The sequence below is a fragment of the Scedosporium apiospermum genome (assembly GCF_000732125.1).
Source record: "Scedosporium apiospermum strain IHEM 14462 chromosome Unknown SEQ_SAPIO_0110, whole genome shotgun sequence".
Taxonomy (NCBI): domain Eukaryota; kingdom Fungi; phylum Ascomycota; class Sordariomycetes; order Microascales; family Microascaceae; genus Scedosporium; species Scedosporium apiospermum.
This window is the reverse complement of record NW_015971811.1, coordinates 2,135,886-2,155,755: the sequence shown is the minus strand read 5'-3', so window position 1 is coordinate 2,155,755 and position 19,870 is coordinate 2,135,886. Positions and strand designations below refer to the sequence as shown.

Sequence of the window (19,870 nt, the reverse complement as noted above, 5' to 3'; positions counted from 1 at the left end):
TTATTGCGTAGTACTCAGGGCAAACAGGTACGACGCAATCTCCCCAAGATCTCATCGAAGACTCCATATGTGAGGCACTGGCTAAATGCTCCCCCATCATTCCTTCCCACCCCTGTCGTCCGTGCTTGAGGCTCAAGGTCCAGGCGGGTTGAGGGGGGGAGGCCTGCGAAGATGATTGGTTGGAAACCTCCAAGGGGTCTATCGGTTGGTCGCAGTTGCAGTTTAAGGTTTAAAAGGATGCTCGCACTTTCCGATAGAGACTTGCTGGAGTAGTGGGGCGACTAACATTTTGGACCAATCGGCGCCTTTTTTCGTGGCTGATCCCTGTCGCCAAAGCCACAGATCCTTCCCATCTTCAAACGTCTTTTTGGCTTGGCAGGTGCTCCCCTGCACGGGTCCGTGTACCCATTGTTTAACTCGAGCTCGGCTTGCTTGGTGTGATCAGCATCTCAAACATCCCACACGTCGCAGGTTCAAGCTGAGGCAGTCCGACGACTTATTACCGCTTTATATCGTTGGGGATTCCTAGCACGGAATCTCATCCCTTCCGAAAAAAACAAATTTAGCAAGATGCGAGATATGCGTCCAGCAACTCTGTTTGGATTTAGCCTCTTACTCACTGCGCACTGTTAGAACCGTCCGATGTTGTGATTTTGATCTTGCCCATTGGATTTCCGGGATTTGGCAAACATCATACGGAACTGCTGATCTTGGGCATAAGAAACGCGATTGCCCTCAGTGTCTATTTCTAGAACGGAGCCTCGTCGAACAGCATTGCATTCATACCAATTGTACTCACGAGCAGGACCCTCCCGAACCCTCCGGTCTTTTTAGAGTTTGGCGGGGGTTCAAGCGTAAGGAGAGTGTTTCTTCTACAGCCTTGGCCATGCCGCAGTGATATCCCTACAATCAATCCTTGTCGGATCTGTGGACCGGAAAACTAAATCGCCGGGGAAACAGAGGATCGAAGGCCATCCAATCTCCCAATCCTGGCTAGTCGATTGCGAGCTCCCGGAAGCAGATGAGGTGCAACACTCGGCTCTGATATTGATGGGCCGAATCGAGGACGCCTTGCTGAGATTCGGCGGCCTCGTTGCAGCCATCTGCAGCCATCTGAGTCCGAGGCCCACGTCATGGCGACCCGTATGCGCAGTCGGTTCACCTGTCAACTAGACACTTACTACTATCTCGTAACCAATTTCGTCTGATGAAATTCAATACAAACTGGGATATGCTGCAACATTACCCTGTCTGATAATATGAACTTGAATCTTGCGTAGTCTCTCATCCACTTTCACCACAAAATCCAAACCAGAGCAAGAAGGACAAGATACGCAATTTGACGTTGCAGGTGGAAATAGCGACAAGTCGGTGTTCAATTTAATATTCTGCCCAGAAGTTATTAATTTCCTTCTCGGACCTCCAGGGACTAAATGCGCACCAAGTAGCCATGAAATGCATCTTCCGTAAGTCTAAGACTAATTGTAAGGCCAGCTTTGATCAGATCAAACCTGAATTCTCTTCCTCTGCTTCTTCCACCAACAGTAAAAATCCTCTCACTCACATTCCGTGACAGGCTCAGAACTCTTGCAGAACCTTCTGAACCAATCTACCAGCTCTTCAGGATACATTTCCCTGAGACTATACATTACACGTACTTAACGAGTGAAATCGGAGAGATCCTCTTCCTCTTCTTCATTGTTATCGTTATTGTTATTGTTGTTGTTGTTATTGTTCCCGCCGTTGCCCTGGTTAAGATCGTTGACGTTGATGCCTTCATAAACGTTAGCCTGCGGTTCATTTGACATATCAAAAGCCGCAGAGATGACGCTCAGCCGAGGAGTAAGGGGGCGCTGCCTGACAGTCTCCCCACCCTCCCTGGGCTACCCACGAGGCGGAACACATCGTGGAATAGGCTAGTCACTCACCAAGACTCGCTGCCAAATCTTCAACATTCAGGTTGTTGATCCCATTAAGACCGCTGAGACCGCCGAATCCGTTAAAGCCACCACGGAAACCACCGATATTCCCGAATCCAGTGAAACCAGCGCTGATGAGATTGCCGCGAATGAGGCCGAAAGCATCGTTGATACCAAGTCGTCCAATGCTGAGGAGCTGGGCGATCTGCTGGAAGGCAAGGAACATCTGGAGCTGCGCGTTGAATCCGAAGCCGATGAAGTCATCGATCGAGACGAGCCCACTAAAACCAAGACCATTGAGCATTGCGTCGAGGACGGTGGCAAGGTCGAGCTCGTGCTGGCTGAGGTTGTCGATGTTAAGAACGTCGGTAACGCCGAGATTTATGAAGTCACTGAGGGAGAAGTCATCGAAGTTGAGGCTACTCGTCTGGGACGAGACATCTTCGTCCTCGATCTGGGTCCTGACCTCCGAGTTCTCTTCCTCGTCCTCGACCTCGGCGTCCACGTCGGCCTCTTCGGCATCGGTGGAAGTCTCCGTTGAGTTCTGGCGGACAACTAGAGTGCCGTGCCTCGAGTTTTGAGGGACAGTGGCGGCGGAGGCCACACCGGCGGCAACAAGAAGAACGGTGAACACCTTCATCTTGGTTGAAGTTAAAACAAAAAAAAAAAAGGAAAGACAGTTGAATAATATCTAAAGAATGGAACTTGCTTGCGTTAGAGAGCCCGTAACCCGACATTGATGATGATGACATTGGCGAAGAAGCTCTGAAGCTTCTCATATTATGTACTCACCTTGTTCAACAAGACCGTAGTAAGAAGAAACGAAAGAGCGCAGCTGAAGTTATCACGAGTGTATTAGCTAGAGAGACCTTCAACTCAACCCGCGGGAGGAGCCTTTCATCGTACGAACCTCTACAACGACCGAAGTAGGTATGCGAAGAGAAAGAACGACTTTGAAACAGGGAAAAAGCGGCGAGAATATCCAAGAAACGGGATGCCGAGATGTCTTATATTGAGATTGGTGGGAGCCCACCGCGGGGATGTCCCGATGTGTTAGACGAGCATGATTATCCATCCACAAACCGATCTTATGCTGCCGACTACTTCACGGCCGACAGTCATGTCGGCCCATACAATAGGTGAGTGACGCCACCTACTTTGTCACTCATCATAGGATGACAGTATATTGGCGCAAGACATTCTGACCGCAAATCGCAGGGGCGACTCGAAAGTTGGATCGACTCAGTCGATCAAACCGAGTCGAGCCAGTTATGAGAGCGGACAACTAGACTAACATCGGCAAATTGCAGCGAAAATCTAAGCTTAAATGCCCATGCCTCTTAACATGCCAAGTCCAGACCAGCTTTCTTCTTTCCTTGGTAACGTATCAGGGGGCGGGATGTGATGCAAAATTGTTAGCACCGCACCTTGTTCTTGCTGTAATTTCGGTGCACGGAACTAACGTGATACTCTTCGGAACACACCCAAGCCGTCTCAGGTGCGAAAATGATCTTCGAAATTGACGGAAATTCCACAGGTCCGGAACCACTGAGCAGGGTAGTCGCAGCGGCGAATAAAACCGGGCTAGATTGGTTTAATTCTCCGGTCGATATTGCGAGCGCGTGAGCGAGCACATGATGTGCTGGCTTGGCAACGACCGGGTGAAGGCCGAGATGTCTCCGGAGGGGCATGGTGACGAAGCCGACACGGGTGTGATGGATGAGGGAAAGGAATGGTTGAGAGAAGGAAAACACATAAAATGTGAAGACCTACGACGAAATGACAGGTAGGACAAGGAAGAGGATTACGCGATGTTGAAGCATCGTCATGGTCATGGTTTGGTAATGGAGGACCGGGAAAGACGCCAGTATGAGCACTTCCCTTTCAATGGTCAACGGACGGCAACCTGCACAGAGTAATTGCATCCTTCAATCTCCCGGCCCAAGTTGATCCTCGGTGCTTCGCCAGGCCCATTCCAGAACAAAGCTTCTTTCCAACTTGGAGGCCAGATATAGCCGATAGGTAACTCCCAGTCTTCTTGGGAGCGGGATCAAGAATGAACCACCCGCAGGGCCGTGAGCATCTTTCTGAGGTCAAAGCTGCAGAAGAACCACGCCTACTCATAACCTGGTTTGAATAAATGCTCTATCGAATATATCATGTCTAACTCCGGCCATGGAAACTGCTTCCCAGTGCTAATCTAATAAGACATCTTGTTGTAAGTGTCTTCCCGCAATTTCCGCCCGACAAGACAATCGGTCCAAGAATTCCCGAGGATCCCGATTAAATCTATCCGAAAGCCACTGGTGCGCTCTCTCTCTTCCATGAGCCACTCTAGAACCGTGTTCCATCTCGAGGACAAAGCTGCATTTGGCAATATCCGTTCGATTATCGAAATTGCCCTGCAGAATGGGTTGAAGGGAAGTCGTCGATTTGCGCATCACAATGAGAGGACGAGAATGCTGGGAGTCGAGATTTAATTGTACAATATATTTTTGATTTTAAGTTCTCACATCAGGTGAGGTTTCCGTTGGCCTCGCGAGCTTCGAATCAGTTGGCTTGTTGTGAAAGCCCAACATTTCTCCCAATATTCCACCTGGCTTCGGTACGGGGCATTGTCGGGTGCCGCGATCCTCCAATAAACTGGCTCCGGCTTCTTCGGTGGTCTTCTCGAACTGCGCCATTCCATTCCTGATTTCGACTGAGCTGGCCGGCCTCCTTCTCATCCGTCTCCCGTGCTCGTCTAATATCGTTTCACCGTCGGCAAATGCAACTCGGGGGGCTGGACAGGGTAGGACGTGGGGGAGGGCGACGACAAAGAAACTGGCGACGACGGCGGTTGCGAATAAGGACGAGGTCATCCTCGACCGAGGATGAAGATGGGGTGGCATGACGTCGGGGAGTTCGAGGAGAGGAAGCTGCCAATTGATCTCAATTGAGGGTCAGCATGCTGGGAAGAGTGAGGATTTGGATAGGTAGAGGAATACCTATGAATTACACATCATCAAAGGGCCCAGGTTCGCCGAACAGACACTCCGGGACGATCGAGGGAAGGAGTCTGGTGATTTCGCGATCGTGATGAGAGCTAAATCTGTTTTTCGGCTTTCTAGCAATTGGCTCACTTCTCATTGGGTCGTCGGTCTTGCAGGCCAGGATCGCATGTCACGTCAGCTTATGTAATATGGATCGTTATCTGATCGATCTATCGGCCGTTGACAGCTTTTAACAGCTGTACGTACTCTTGGTGCTTTCGCTCAAGTCGAGTTCCTGCCTCGCCTAGGTCGCAGCAACCTTGAATCTTGACGAAATCCTGGACCTCGCAAATCGTGGTCGTTCTCCCCATCTCCAGCATTGATTAAAACGGTATGCGATATTAGGCAAACCATAAAGCTTCTCGTCCGGTTAGTTCGCGCATAGCCTCGCGACACACACTCTGCCAAGCAATCGATATCCTTTGCTCGGGAACTCGACTAAACTGGACCTAGACCGTGGCGATGAGTGACCTCGACAAGTACGCGCTTCCCCACCATCACCACTGCAAATCTGATCTGGGTAGCTCAGCCCTTCCACCCCTCGAGATTTCTGACGATTAGTCCAGGGCGATTGCGCAGCTCCGCGCATGTAGACCCATACCCGAAGCCCAAGTTCGCGAAATCTGCCACAAAGCGAGAGAGCTTCTGATCGAGGAGGGCAACGTCGTTACCGTTACCGCCCCTGTCACGGTATGTCCTCATAACGCGATTCTCGAAGGAAGGGATCGGGCCGGATGAATCTAATACAAGAATGGTAGATATGTGGCGATATCCACGGCCAGTTCCACGATCTCATGGAACTGTTCCGCGTCGGCGGTGACCCTCCCGACACAAAATATCTCTTTATGGGTATGGGAGTCTTGCAATCCCAGTCGCATCCCGCGCGGCTAACTCCCACTGCGATCGTTTGTTGACTTGTGAACCCTGGCTTTGTGCGACAGGCGACTTCGTTGATCGTGGCTTCTACTCCCTCGAATCATTCCTTCTACTCCTCTGTCTCAAGGTCCGATACCCAGACCGGATGACCCTCATTCGTGGTAACCACGAGTCGAGGCAAATTACGACCGTTTACGGTTTCTATGACGAATGCCTTCGAAAGTACGGAAGCGCCAATGTATGGCGGTATTGTTGCGACATTTTCGACTACCTCGCACTCGGTGCGATCATCTTGGGCGCCTCAAACTACCTCTCATCAGAACCCGAGGATAAGGATATTGAAATCCAGGTCTGCGATCAGAACGGTAGCGTAATGAGCCGATTCCTGCGCCGGACTCAGGAAGCAAACAGCTCTCTATCGCAGCAGGCCAAAGCCTCAAATGGTGCGGCCAGCGGGGGTAAAACAGGCCCTCCCGGCTCGGGCGCATCCGGATCCAGTGGTGGCACACTGGGAAATCCCGCGGGAGCTGTCCTGTGTGTCCATGGCGGCCTCAGCCCTCTTATCGATACGGTGGACAAGATCCGCCTACTTGATAGGAAGCAGGAGGTCCCCCATGAAGGTGCCATGTGTGACCTGCTATGGTCCGACCCAGATGAGATTGACGGATGGGGCTTGTCGCCCCGCGGTGCGGGATTCTTGTTCGGCGCTGATATTGTCAAGGTCTTCAATCACCGCAACGACTTGTCTTTGATTGCTCGCGCGCACCAGCTTGTCATGGAAGGTTTTAAGGAAATGTTCGACTCGTCCATCGTCACCGTCTGGTCGGCACCGAATTACTGCTACAGGTGCGGAAACGTTGCCGCCGTGCTCGAACTGACGGAGGACGAGGGAGGCACCGGTGTGTTCCAGAGGAGCAATGGCGACGTCAATAGGAGCGACGGCGGTTCGGGCGGGTTTAGGGGAGTGATGGTTGAGAGCGAACATGAACCTAGGAGCGGGCCTGCAAGGCGGTACCGAGTTTTTCAGGCGGCTCCTCAAGATTCTAGGGGAATGCCGGCGAAGAAGCCCGTTGCTGACTACTTCTTGTAAGACTAAGATACCCCGTTACTTTTGTTCTTTTTATGTTCTTCCCCCGGCGTGGGACTCTTGCCCTCTCCGCCGGTGGTGGATGATTGGATTGGGATAGAGTTGGGCGATGTTCATTTGCGTGAGAGAAGGGTCTTCTCCTGCCGATCTTGTCCGTGGCATTTACGATTTGGCGTTAATGGGTAATACATGTTCAATCACTTGATGATGGCAATGCAGATATAATGACCTGGAATTTATTTCGGGGGTAGTATGTCAAACATGGAGTAGTTTCGGAGGGGAAGTTTTCAAATCTCTTAATCGAGAGCTTCCACTATCCAAAGCATTGTTCCCCGTCCTTGTGAAGGATGTTTAACGGGGAAGCTTGCCTCGTCTCATTACCCCACACAATTCACTTTAAACCACCCAACACCTGCTTCTTCCAATGCGTCTGGGAACCCGGTTAATTCTTTCTAGCCAGTACTCGAGGTCAAACTTAGTAAAGATCGTAGGCTGCTTGTCTTTAGACGCTGGTGGCTGGTCTGTCTCAGGCTTCTTAGCTCCACGCTTTTTGCTCCGAAGCCGGAGCAAAGGAAGAGGTGGCGGTATGTCCGAGCTCTTTAGTTGTGAGACCTTGGATCCTGGGCGACCGGCCCTTGAGCGCGTCCAGGCTCTAACATCGAACTCTGGGAACCCCGGCAAAGTCGTCTGGTGCGAGGCCTGGTACAGGAAGCTGGCGGCGTCCTTCCTCCAAAACTCTTCCCAGAGGGCGGCATTGTCTTTTGGAACGGGCGTCTCTACTTTGCGCCGCTTCTTCTTCGGACCGTCATCTCCGTCTTCTTCTGGGGCGGCAGCTTCGGCCGGCCCTAGTCGCAGAGCTTCCTCGTACTCATCCTGGCCCTTATCGCCGGCATCTCGAAAGTAAAACAAGAAATTATCTTCCTCGGTCCTATTTGGTGGTATGGGAGGCAGGACTGGGATATAATCCCCTGCTGGTACGTAAGCTCCTGGGTCCGGGTTTGGGTCTTCTCCGTGTTCTTTCTTCCTCTTCGCGTCTTCCGGGTCTTGGTTTTCTTTCCTCTTCTTCACGACTTTGTTCCAGGGCAACTTGTCACAGAATTTTTCAAACTCCCCGTGACCATATTGGCTCGGTTGCGTGAGGCTATGGAAAAAAAAAATCATGTTAGAGACGAACGTGGCTGGAGGACAGGATAAAAACCTACTGGGTCCGTTTCGTAAGGGCAAAGTTGGGGCGCCGGCGTTTAACAGACGCTGTTGACCCGTCCGCCTTCTTAACTTCATCATCAGTCTCCCACGCCGGGCCGTCCTCTGGACTGTCTTCCATGATAACGTCTTCCCCATCTGGGGGGTCTTTATCCGGTCTGGGATCAGCAGGCTCATAATTTACGAACTTATCGTATCGATCCATCCAATACCGGCTGTACTTCTTGTCGAGCTTCGCGGTCTGAATTTTGCGATGGTAATATCGCGATGCCATGGTCGACCAAAACAAGATATCAATCTTCGGTGGTATGTCGGAAAAGTCGCCGTAGAAGCTCGGCATTCCATCCATTTCGTTTGACATCTGTCTGAGGCATCTCGTCCAATGACTTCCCATTAACAGGTAATATTGCTGCTGCTCTCGTATAACTCCCTTGTTGAGATCCTCTTCCAAGGTTGGTTGAAGAGATGCAACGCGCGCCAGGATCTCGGTGGCAGTATCGAGAGAACGCCAAGCTCGCTCCAGGTAATGCTCCACGTCCTCTCTCAATGGATGGGCCAAGGCCCCCAGCTCGCTGGACGTCATTTTGCTCTTGTTCCATTCTAGGATGTCGACAAAGTTTTGCCATGCTGCTTTGGAGGTTTCCCAATGGGCCAGCGCCGATTTGATCAGGTCGTAAAAGATGCGGCAAGCATTTTCGACGTCGAATTTCTCGAGCTCGGACATTCGATTGATGCCATAGTCGACGGACGACGAGAGCGGCGGTTGCTCCGGGCGCTTGGGCTTGACTAGACCGGTCGTCCTAGACCCCCGGCCATGGTCCATCAACACCACTGCCATGAGAATCTTGTTTTGACTTGACTTGCCGATAATGTGTTGGTAAATACGATCGAAACCTCTGTTAGATAACACCAGGACGCCTCGCCTTGAAAACTCAAGGGGAGGTGAGTTTAAACATGTGCCGATCCTGACAGGGCATTCAGCTTAGAACCACAACGATCCCATTCCATAGATCTTCTGGTATTGTTCAAGGCATTTCTACAGAGTCTTGAAAGAGCCCGCTAGAAATCTCCACTCAGTCCAGGCATCAGCACGTCCGAATCCGGACAGAATCGCTGCCAGTAGACGGAAACAGGATAGATTGAATCTACAACGCCTTCATATTCTAGATCGAATCCTTTCGAACACCCATGAAATGTATGCCCGCATCAAAGAGAATCCCTAAGCCGCTGCCTACATTCCTCCGACTAACAGCGGGATGTTTCACCCGAGGGTGACCTTCCTTTCCCAGGGTTGGAATGCCCTCGACATACCTTGCGCCAGTCTCCGTGGACAAAAGAAAAAGAGAGAAAAGAGAAGAGAGAGAGACCGTTCATCAACATCAGGAAAAATGCCATGATTCCAACTCTTTCCATAAGAGATATTTCACCTGATCCCAGACAAAGAAAGGGTATGAGAAATTAAAGCAGACTAGAGAGAGAGAGAGAAAGAGAGAAGAAGAAGAAAACGGCAAAAAGAAAAGAGAAAGAGAGAGAACAACGCGGGTCTCCGATCCACAAGAGGCAGAGGAATTACCAGATTCCTCGAACCAGCCCCAACCAAAAAAAAAAAAAAAAAAAAAAAAAAAAAAAAGGTCTATTTCGCCCTGCAAAAACGCTAACCTGGCAATAGAAAGAAACGAAGGTTGTATTTTCTAAGAGTCAGGGCTTGAAGTTAGCTCTAGATTCGATTCCGACTATCAATGGGTAACTGCCTACCTCTGTCAAAGAGCCTTTAACCTTCCCCAATTTAAACCGCTAAAATCAAGCAGATATAAACGACAACTGGAGAAGCCGATTCACATGCAGTTCAACAGGGGTATTGATTATCGGGAAAGGGCCGCGACGGACTGAAATAATCCACGCCAAGGTTATTGTACTGCTGATTAGGCGGCGATGGTAATTGGAGGTAGGGCAGCGGTATCGCAGACTCGTAGTTGGTCTCATAGGACGAGAAACTGTTGCTAGGTTGTGTCACCTCGATGCCGAAACTACCAACTTGCTGAGGCCGAGAGGATGGGATTTGCATCGGGGCATGTTGCTGAGGCGCCGGTCTCGGAAGAGGCGAAGTCGCGACGCCGCCGCTGATGGGACTCGCGCCAGTCGTCGAACTGGCTGGGCCTGGCTCCCAAGTGCCGGATGAGTGGCCAGCCGAGTCGCTAGCGACCGAGGGTTCCCTACTCGACCTCCCCTGCGGCGAAGGCAACGGAACACTCAAACTAGCGCATGACAGCCGCCTCGGGAGAAGAAGCTGCTCGAGCCTGTTGACGGACTGGCCCGGACCGATCCCTCTTCCCGTCGGAGAACCTTCCAGTGGCGGGGTGGTTGCGCTGTACAGGTAGGCTTCGATGTTGTCGTCGCGAACACCATTCTGGTGGAGCAGCGCGCGGAGCTTCTTGTTTTCGCTGGCGACGCGACGAGCTGCGACTTGGACTTCCGTGGTGGCCTCGACGCCATGGAGCTCGTATTTGCGAATGCGGTTCTCCAGCTCCTGGACGTACTCCTTCTTGCGGGCACGAGAGCGACGTTGGTTGTCGCGGATTCGAGCAAGATTGGCGCTTCTCTGTTTCAGAGAGTAGAAAGTCAGATGGAACTAGAGGACTTACAAAGGGGAACTTGGAGAGACCGAGATGGCTTTCTCTTTGCAAAGGAAACATCAGCGGCGATGACTTACATTGGATGGAGACATAGCGAGCAAGGACGGCCGCGTAGGCAACAAGACGATTAATCGTCGTAATGGTTTATTGATGATGGATGACTTATAAGGTTGTTTCGTTTTCTGTTTCGCGTAGCAAATGGGAAGATCAGAGCAGCGATGTAGTTCGCGCAGCCTTGCCCTGCTACCTTTCCGAGATTTCGACCATGCCGTGCCGGGGGGTTTATAAAAAAGAAACACGACCGCACTCCGATGCCGTTTCTTCATGTACAGAGAACCTTATTCCCGAAATAAACTTCTATCTGAATATAGTAGCCTCTCCAGGAAGGGAGAGAAGGAAAAGAAAGAGAAGAGTCAAACTGGGGCGGTGCGGTGAAAGGAGGGAGGGGTCGCGCCTCCTCCTCCCCCTGCACCCCCGGTCCCGTCGACATCGATACCGAACGGTCTGGAAAACTGAATGACAATGACAATGGTCGGGTCTTCGATTCGCTTGTCCCCTTACAGCGCTCTTCGTACTATTCAAGTACATGGATTGAATTAAACAGTAACGTGGTCCTCCGTGGATTTCCATGTCCCGTTTGCGCTAAGGTAAGGGTGTGTGGAAAGGGAAAGGGAAAATGCCACCACGATCAACTTAGGGCTGAAGGAGCTAGCCAGGCAGCTCTCCTATTTTCCTTAAACGGGAGAGCTGTGCGGAGGATGGATTGATGGAGAATGCAAGAGACATTGATCAATATACGTACTCTGGTACCACCAAAGGCACCAAGTATGAAGTACAACAGTACGGACGGCAGTGTACGCTACGCCACCACCTCATCGTTCGCGAAGTCGTGTGTAGTCGGTACAACTGCGTCGTCTCCTCTTGGCTAGGACTGGAGACTAGGAGGGAAGTGAGAGAGCCCCGACGGCTTGCATATGGGGTTACAGATGAGGGGGTGGTATGATTGGATACGCAACGATTTGCCCTTGGGCCACGGGCCATGGGACATGGGTCTAATCTGGGATTTGGGACGGTGACGGCGAAAAAGCTCAAGATGGGGTGGACGGCCATAGGGGTTAAGGACACGACCCGGCGATCGTGAGGTTTCGGTTATGATTTGGCCTAATATCAGATATAAGATACCCTGAAGTTGTGATGTTGCATCCAGTTAATAGTCTTTTACCGCTAGCCCGGCTACGCTCGGGCGATGATCTCGACGGCTCAACGTCTACACTATTATGTACTTCCGACAACGAAAAAAAGACTCAACTTATTGCTGCAAGGGCGACCGGGGGGGGGGGGGGGGGGGGGGGGGGGACAAGGTTTGTGTCATATTCATTCGTAAGGATAAGGATCCTACAATTGGAGTTCAGGCTTCAAGGTTGGAAAAAGAAGCTAGGGCCAAAAGGCATAGGAACGAGGCTAAGCCGTGCTACGAAGTCTAGAGTTAATGTGCACTACACTACTTGGCCTAGCGAATGGAGAAGAGTGGCTTCGACGCATGGATCATGTACTTTCTTCGTAAAGAGGAGGGGGGGATATCGACTGATTTTGTCTCCAAAGGCAAATCTGGTTGTCATGATATGATAGGTCGGAGCTGAGGGTGTAAAGGGGCAGGTCGGGTAGGCTAGCTGTATCGGTTGGGATGAGGCTGCAGAGACGTGACACAAGGACAGAACTATCGAAAAGAAAATAGAAGAAGGGGAACAGAGGAGAGAGGGGGGCAAAGTTTGCCATGTTGTGATATCTCCTGGGCCCTGAGCAGTTTACCGCCCGCATCAAATTTGGACCCCAACCTCTTCCTCGTTTAGTAGTTTATTAGTAGTTTACATCCTCAGACCATGAGACCTCGAGTCCATCTGCAAGTCCCCGCTCCAGAGTCGATCACTCTTAAACTTGGGCTCTAGTCTCACGAACTAGAGGGATAAGCTATCTAGGGGGTTGAAGCTAGAATGAAGCTATGGTCAAAGAAGGTTAAATCCTGCCGGATGCCCTGCCTCCCGAGCGACGTTTTTTGCCTCCACATACACAAGGTACGCCTCTTGATCTGTTCACGGCAAGAGGACGTGATATCGCAACCTAGATTACGAATAAGAAAAACAAGAGAAAAGAAAAAAAAAAAAAAAAAGGCTCGCCTCTCAAATGAACCAGTGGCAAAGATATTGACAGGGTTCTCAGCGCAGACACCACGCAAGCAGGCAAGCAAAGCAGGTCATCGTGACTGATAACTTCACAGTGCTTGGGCGAGCGAGTCTGGCAGGGATGCGGGACAGGACCAGCAGTAGAGGCAACCAGGACAGGACGAGACTAGTCTTTTGGTCTAGTGGATAGGCTATTGGCAAGCTAGAATGATTGGTCCAGCCTGCAGCAATCACCCCTCGATCTCACCAACTCACCAACGTGCGGGACGGGTGGTTCGCTCACTTCCTCAGATGGTCGGGTTGCCCGAATAGCGGGATGTACCGAGTTGAGAGAGGTGGTCGAGCGCCGTCATACACTCTCTCGGCAAAGGTAAGGTCGCATTGACGATTGACTGATGGAATCTGCAAGAAAACGTTTCCAGGAAGTGGCCCGAATACCTGTTCGTGGTCTGGTCCGGGAGATCATCCTGGAAAAGAGGGGTCGGGGATCGTGCACGAAGTACAAGTAGTGTAATGAGTTTACTTCGTCCTCCATTGATAGCCAGCATCTACGGCCGCAAACCCATTGCCGTAGCCGGGACGCTAGACGACTTAGTGCTGGGCCCGTCATCATCATCATCCATGAGAGAGGGTGGGCGAGTGACACGGCGTATGCTCCGTACTTCGTATGCAGTACGAACATTGAACATTGACATACATGAGTTTGTGCTATCTTAATGATGATATTATTCTGTACATTGTACTCCTTTTTTTTTCCTTGTATCTCTCACCTGTGTCTGAGGTGCTGCGCCCGCGAGGGGAAGCCAATTATGCAGAGCTGAGAGGCCGAGGGCGGTGGCTGGGGCCAGCTGGAACAGATAAGTTTATGCTGGGTATAATGATATGAAGGCAGTAAGTACAATTTATACAACAACAGCACAAGGCAACATTGATGGAACATTACATGATCCCGTCCAGTCAGTCGACCGTGGATATCCATCTCCCCACCTATTGAAGGCTGTGGGGTGCACAAGAACCAGTCAGACGGGAGACTGAATACGCATATATCCCGGAATCGATCCGAAACGTTGGGGGGCGTGCGGCTTTGTCGAGTCCATTGTTTGCGAAGATACGGATACAAAGGAGAGAACATCGAATTGAAGCTAATACAAGTACTGGATATGGGATGCACTGCCCGGATTTTTTTGCCTCTCCAGAATCATCCCATCCCACCCAGAAAGTTAGAGTTGCCAAGACATGCGGGAGATTGTGTCCCACTGCATGCCAAGAACAAGAAACGGGCGAACCCCCCCCCCCAGTAACCCTTCTGTAATCTGGCAACATTTGATACTGTTGGTTCTCGCCCCTGCCCCCTCATTGATCTTGATGGTTGGGTCCGATCAATGGTGCTGTCAGGTGGGCCGGCCTGGCCTGGCCGACCAGTCAGGCGCCAGGCTTCTGTGACACACCGCTACACTAAATGCCCATTCAATCTTCTCTCCACGACCTAAATAAAGTACTTCGTACATAGTGCACGAATTTTTAGGTTTTAACCTCAGGACCCGAGAAGGTACCGACACGCTGGAATTTCCAGCCCTACAGGGTCGCCCAGAAGCTCAAGCCGGCTGAATGTTTGGGTGCACCTTCGAAGTCTGAACCAATGAAATCTTGGCAGCATCATATCCGAGGCGCAGCACATTTGGGCATTTGATGCTCCTGCCATCGTCTCTGATTTCACTCAACAATTCGCAGGCTAATTATCCCGAAAATCGTCGGATGGCATCCCGTTCAGGGTTTAATCCTGTTTCGCCAATCGAGACAGCTCACGGCGACGGAGGTTGATCAATGTCATTCCATCATCACCGGAACCACCGATGCGCGCCGTCCGTTGATTTTACACTTCTTCACGCCATGAAACAAATGCAGAGGCCAAGAGTTTAAGGCAATAGCCATGGATCTTTGCATGGTTGGCTGAAAATTCCCAGACTACTTTGCCGTAAGCGGAGCATGGATGTGGAGGATTGATTTTTGATCTCAACTTTTGGCTCGGGAAATGATACCATAACGAGCAGGTACGGACGTGTCCTTCTCTTGGTAGCAGGGATGTGGGTGTTTTAAAAAACCTCAAGACACTTCATCCTCGACTTGACGGGGTGAAAAACGGACATCTGAAAACGGATCTAGAAGACATTATCGCCAACCCTCTGGGTGTCGTCATCCCGATGCCACTAGGCAGCCGTGAACAATCTGCATCCAGGGGGTCATCTGCCAGAAGGGTGGAGAGCGTATCAGTATCATCCTAGGGTACTTACACCATTGGATCAGCCTCCATGATATCGCCCAACGATCCTATCGAGGTTTACTCTTCGTGTCTCGAACCAACCAAGCGCAAAACTACAATCGCTCCGTCCTCGGAGGTTTGGGCATTGTCTACTCGAGACTTGCCACTTCTCTCCCCACCTCCCACCCCTACTTTGCGTGACGAGAATGACATTGTTCAGAACTTTCGGCACCCCTCTCCCGAAACTTGACAAGTCTCACCCTCCCAAGGCAGGGGAGCCTACAGAAGATGGGGTAAGTGATAGATGGGGTGGAGAGAATCACATCTCCAAGGGGCTGTACGGAGTGATGGCATTCGGGAATCCTAGACGACGCATCGCAAAGAGGACGGACACCCTGTTCGTATCCTTTGTTTGGCATCACGTCATGAGCTGCATCGTGTAGGAATGCCAACGAAGAGTTTATCGCCAACCGTATAGCCACCTTTCCGACGGTCCCCGGTATGCTGACATCAAACAATGGGGGAAGAAAGAAGGGGCGGAAGGAAGGGGGGGGGGGGTTGCTTCATCGAAGGCCCCCATCCCGCTGAACTGCTCCGCTCTTCAAGTGTGAAACCGAGTTACAGCCACAAGGTTCGCGACAAGCTAGCTATCAAGGACTTCAGCTTGGGAGGTGGACCTAGCTCTAAGGTGCTGACGCTCGCAACACAGCCTCCGCTTCTTATCCACGACTCACAGAACTGGGCATATCTTGTTGCGGGGATATCGTCTAATCTCTTGGCATGGGGTCTACCCGTCGCTTCATGAGACAGGCGAAGACTGCGTCGCTTCTCCGGGGTGGCTATGGCGGCCCAAGGGCGGAGCTCGTGTGTTCAAGAAGGAATGCTGTCGATTCTTGGCATTCTACCGATTTCTCCGCGGAACGTTATCCACAAAGCCAAGACTAGCCCTATTTTCCCCCCAAGCCTGTAGAAACCATCCTGTATGAGTCCCAACGTCCCAACGAACCACCGACCGGGGGGCACTGGGGGTAACTTGTTGTGTAGGGTCCAATTCGAACACCACGAAGACGAGGTACGATTTGAGGTGACACACTCGTTCGATCAAGAGAGCTGTGCTCATTGAGCAGCAAGGGTAAATACGGGAAAGTCTGACGTTCTCTTCCCCATATCATCAGAGGTGATAGGCTTAGCAGCTATGAGGTCGTCAGATATCCTGAGGTTTGGTTAGCCCCAGACGACAAGGTTTAAGTTCACACCGGTGGCTGCAGGAACAAGTGAGCATCATATGTTCCATCTAACCGTTTCATCGGGCGTTGGGGAGAAAGCGTAACCATTACCCCGTCTAAGTTTGTCGCATCTACTCGTAGACTCATTGAAAGTTCGTATCTTGCCTCATATCGGACAACACCAGGTTTTCCGCTGAAGAACGAGGCTGGCATCTAAGCCACTCCCGTCACGCGGTCGAGAGAAGCTGGAGGGCTTGCCTTTTCGCCCCGTGCACAGCTCGTGCCTATCTGAACTATGTTTAGATAACCAGACTCAAGCTAAATCTTCCTCTGCTGGCCTATCGCGAATGGAAGAATGGTGGCATGTCACTAACCGTGATCCAAAAATATCCGTCTTCATGATGGTTGGATGGTGCATCTCCAACATGCGGTGGACAACTGCGGCGCTGCCCCAACGCGGCGTCTAGCTCTCCACGCTGCAGGACTCTCGGCAGCGCTAAAAGGTGCAGGACTTGCATGTCAAGGGCGAGTTGGGTTGGCGATGCGAAACTAGAAATAGGATGGGCGGGATTAAAAATAGCATCACTGAGTTTCATGTTTGAAGCTCTTCCTTCTTTGGACGGGTCTGGTTGTCCTTGGGCGCAGGATCCCCAAGCAGCACGTCAGTTATTCCCCCGACCATCCAAAAAGAAGGTGGTTGCGTCGGTCGCTGAATGGATGAATCAATTCTCCCTTCCACTCGGACACACTGACCTGTTCATGGGAAGCACTTGGGCCCCCCAGGCGGCTGTCATTCTCATGGGATTTGCAAGACAGCTAATTCTCGCTCTTCTTGTTCTTCTTTTTCGCTTTGTTTTCTTTTTCTATTTTTTTTTCTATCGATTTCTTTATTTATTTTTATTTTTATTTTTTTATTTTTATTTTTATTTTTATTTTTTTGCCTTCTTTCTTCTTAGGCTTGAGCTAAGCTTGAGTTATCTTCCAGCTCAGAACAATTCTCTATTGCGTGCTCGTTTCTGAAGATTCCATGTCCAGTCTGAAACTTCCACGTTCATTCCAATGAAAAGAACAAACTGGGAAGGTGCAAGTGTAAGAGCCAAGCGGACTCTTCAATCATGGGACAAAGACACGAACCAACAGGATCCAGTAGCTTCCCACGTTGGCTGGCCAGGCTCGTCCCCTCTTGTCATTTTAAGCGCCGCGCCCAGTGCTTCAGAGTTGTCGCGGGACGACAGCTTACCGAACACCGCCACTCAAAGCATCACTCCAGCAATTCCGGGTGCCATCCCCTCCGGACGTGACCCTATGAATCACTGGCCGTATCAGGAGCATCTGGAGAACTTTGGGGAACTCTAGACGAATCACAGACCACCATGCCATCCCCTTTTCTCACTGAAAGACAGTGGAAGTGCTAGGCTCCCAGTCCCTTAAAACGCTGGTTAAGGTTTCCGTGCGTCAAAGTGTTTCACACAAGGCCCACATTTCGGCCCCGGGATCCGACCCCGGCGCTAAGGCCTTCTTTCGTGACCCTATCGAGAGTCCGATTTTCTTGCGCCGCATCGGCTTCTCAAACAAAGGCTCGCCGGTTTGCGTAAACTGGGAGGCCCAGAACTATGGATAAATCCTCGCTTGGGATTTTTGGTTGATGATCTGAACGGGAGATCGTCTGCAGGCTCGAAAAGAATGAAGGGGTGACGAAAATAGAATAAAAGCAACAAAGATCCATTGGGGATCGATATGTCATGGCGGAGGAGCCTGGCAAGGTCTGGGCCAGGGATTGGCTGCTCGTAGATTTCATGAAACGAAACGACACGGAGACTGGTGCATCGCGATGGCGTAAAGAAGGCCTCCCAGTCCTTCATTTAAGATTTAAGGTGATGCAGGCTTGGGTGTCCGGGGCTAGAATGGACAGGGCCGCGTGGAGGGTGATGATATAAAGAACGGTGGTTTGTCTTTTTGTCCGTCCCCTTCGATGCCGATTCATCAACATTCCCAAGACGACCGACTTGCAAATTCTTCACCACTCTCTGTATTCTAGTAATCATCGTCTTGTTGGGTACTTAATTCCCAAGAAACCCTTCGATTCCGATCGGCGCAAAGCACAGAATTACTTTCCCCTCTCCCAAAACAATCCGAAACGTGAAACAGCCCCATCGATCACCATGAAGATCACACAGCACCTTGCTATCGCCGGTGTCCTTGCTGCCACCGGCGCCAACGCGGCCACTCACATCGTCAAGGCAGTCGCGAAACCATCATTTGCCTTCCAACCCAACACCGTCAACGCCAAAGTTGGAGATTATATCGAGTTCCACTTTGGTCCTGCGAACCACAGCGTCGCCCAGGGAACCTTTCACAAAGCCTGTCAGCCCTCCAGTCAGGACGGCTTCTTCTCTGGCTACCTCCCCGTCGCTGAGGGTGAGAATGTAAGTTGTTTCGATTAGCCCTCTTTTTCATTTTCTAAAAGTCCAGCGACGCTAATGTGATGATTAGGAGAAAGTATTCAAGATCCTGGTTGAGAACGACTCCCCATTCGTCTTCTACTGCACACAAGTAGGTTCCCTCCCTTGAGTTTACAGAGATCCAACAAAGCATGATAATACTAACAAACCTCTGCGCACAGGGCCAGCATTGCGCATCCGGCATGTACGGCGTAGTCAACCCTAATATGCATGGATCCCTTGAAACCTACAAGAGCCTCGTCTCAGCCCTCGAAGACAAGAAGGGCAAGGAGCCGCAGAGGGCCGCTCCGTTTGGCGGCGCCCTCATTGACAACCCGAGCCTCTCCAACACCAACACCAACACCGATGACTCTAGCACGGAGATTAATACGGCAACTAGTCGGGGTCAAAGTCAAACAGCATCGGCTACCTCAGCGACTCTCACCCGTGCCGCGAGTACTACTTTCATTCCCATCAATGGGGGACAGGGACAGGCCACGGGGGCGGTCACGAACCCGTCCGCGACCAGCATTCCTCAGGCCGCCGGCGGGAAGGTCCGAACGCCGGTGGGCATCCTGCTCGGAGCTGTCGGGCTCGCAATGCTCGGGATCTGATTGGCCTTTCCATTTTGCTTTGTAATGTTGCAATGATTTCCTATCTACCGAATAGGATTGCGGTGGCAGATGTATGATTCGGGGTTAGACGGGATGGAGTGGGATGGGATCTGGGGTTACGGGGTATTCCCGGATTAGATTTGGCGGGGTGAAAACAGGGTGCACCGCACCGGGAAATGTCGATGATTGGCAGAAGCATCACCAGCATGGCGTTCATAGGGCTTTTTTCTTTTTAGTTCTCTTATTCCCCCCGCGGCGAACCTCCGCGTTTCTTTCATCAGGGTCCAGGTCAATGTGTACAATATTAATCTCAATGCCCGCTATTGATCCCTCAAACCTTATCAAAAATGAAGAACCGGGCCTCTGGGTTCTTCTGCCGTGCTTGTGGCAGCGGAGGAC

At 51.2% G+C, this 19,870-nt stretch overlaps 4 protein-coding genes across 4 annotated transcripts; 2 read left to right on the top strand and 2 right to left on the bottom strand.

Moving 5' to 3' along the window:
- Window positions 1-1,658: 1,658 nt before the first annotated feature.
- Window positions 1,659-2,559, bottom strand: SAPIO_CDS7520 (uncharacterized protein; the record flags this gene model as incomplete). The annotated part of the gene is made up of 2 exons (XM_016789368.1): window positions 1,659-1,774; window positions 1,929-2,559. 2 exons carry the CDS (start codon window positions 2,557-2,559, stop codon window positions 1,659-1,661), a joined length of 747 nt encoding a protein of 248 aa, XP_016641195.1.
- A 2,854-nt stretch (window positions 2,560-5,413) lies between these two features.
- On the top strand, window positions 5,414-6,917 carry SAPIO_CDS7519 (Serine/threonine-protein phosphatase; the record flags this gene model as incomplete). The annotated part of the gene is made up of 4 exons (XM_016789367.1): window positions 5,414-5,430; window positions 5,518-5,641; window positions 5,710-5,800; window positions 5,893-6,917. The coding sequence occupies 4 exons, from the start codon at window positions 5,414-5,416 to the stop codon at window positions 6,915-6,917; spliced, it is 1,257 nt and encodes a 418-aa protein (XP_016641194.1).
- Window positions 6,918-7,310: 393 nt separating this feature from the next.
- On the bottom strand, window positions 7,311-10,842 carry SAPIO_CDS7518 (uncharacterized protein; the record flags this gene model as incomplete). The annotated part of the gene is made up of 4 exons (XM_016789366.1): window positions 7,311-8,055; window positions 8,117-9,082; window positions 10,034-10,716; window positions 10,828-10,842. The coding sequence occupies 4 exons, from the start codon at window positions 10,840-10,842 to the stop codon at window positions 7,311-7,313; spliced, it is 2,409 nt and encodes an 802-aa protein (XP_016641193.1).
- Window positions 10,843-18,578: 7,736 nt separating this feature from the next.
- On the top strand, window positions 18,579-19,471 carry SAPIO_CDS7517 (uncharacterized protein; the record flags this gene model as incomplete). The annotated part of the gene is made up of 3 exons (XM_016789365.1): window positions 18,579-18,842; window positions 18,910-18,969; window positions 19,040-19,471. The coding sequence occupies 3 exons, from the start codon at window positions 18,579-18,581 to the stop codon at window positions 19,469-19,471; spliced, it is 756 nt and encodes a 251-aa protein (XP_016641192.1).
- Between the last annotated feature and the right edge of the window lie 399 nt (window positions 19,472-19,870).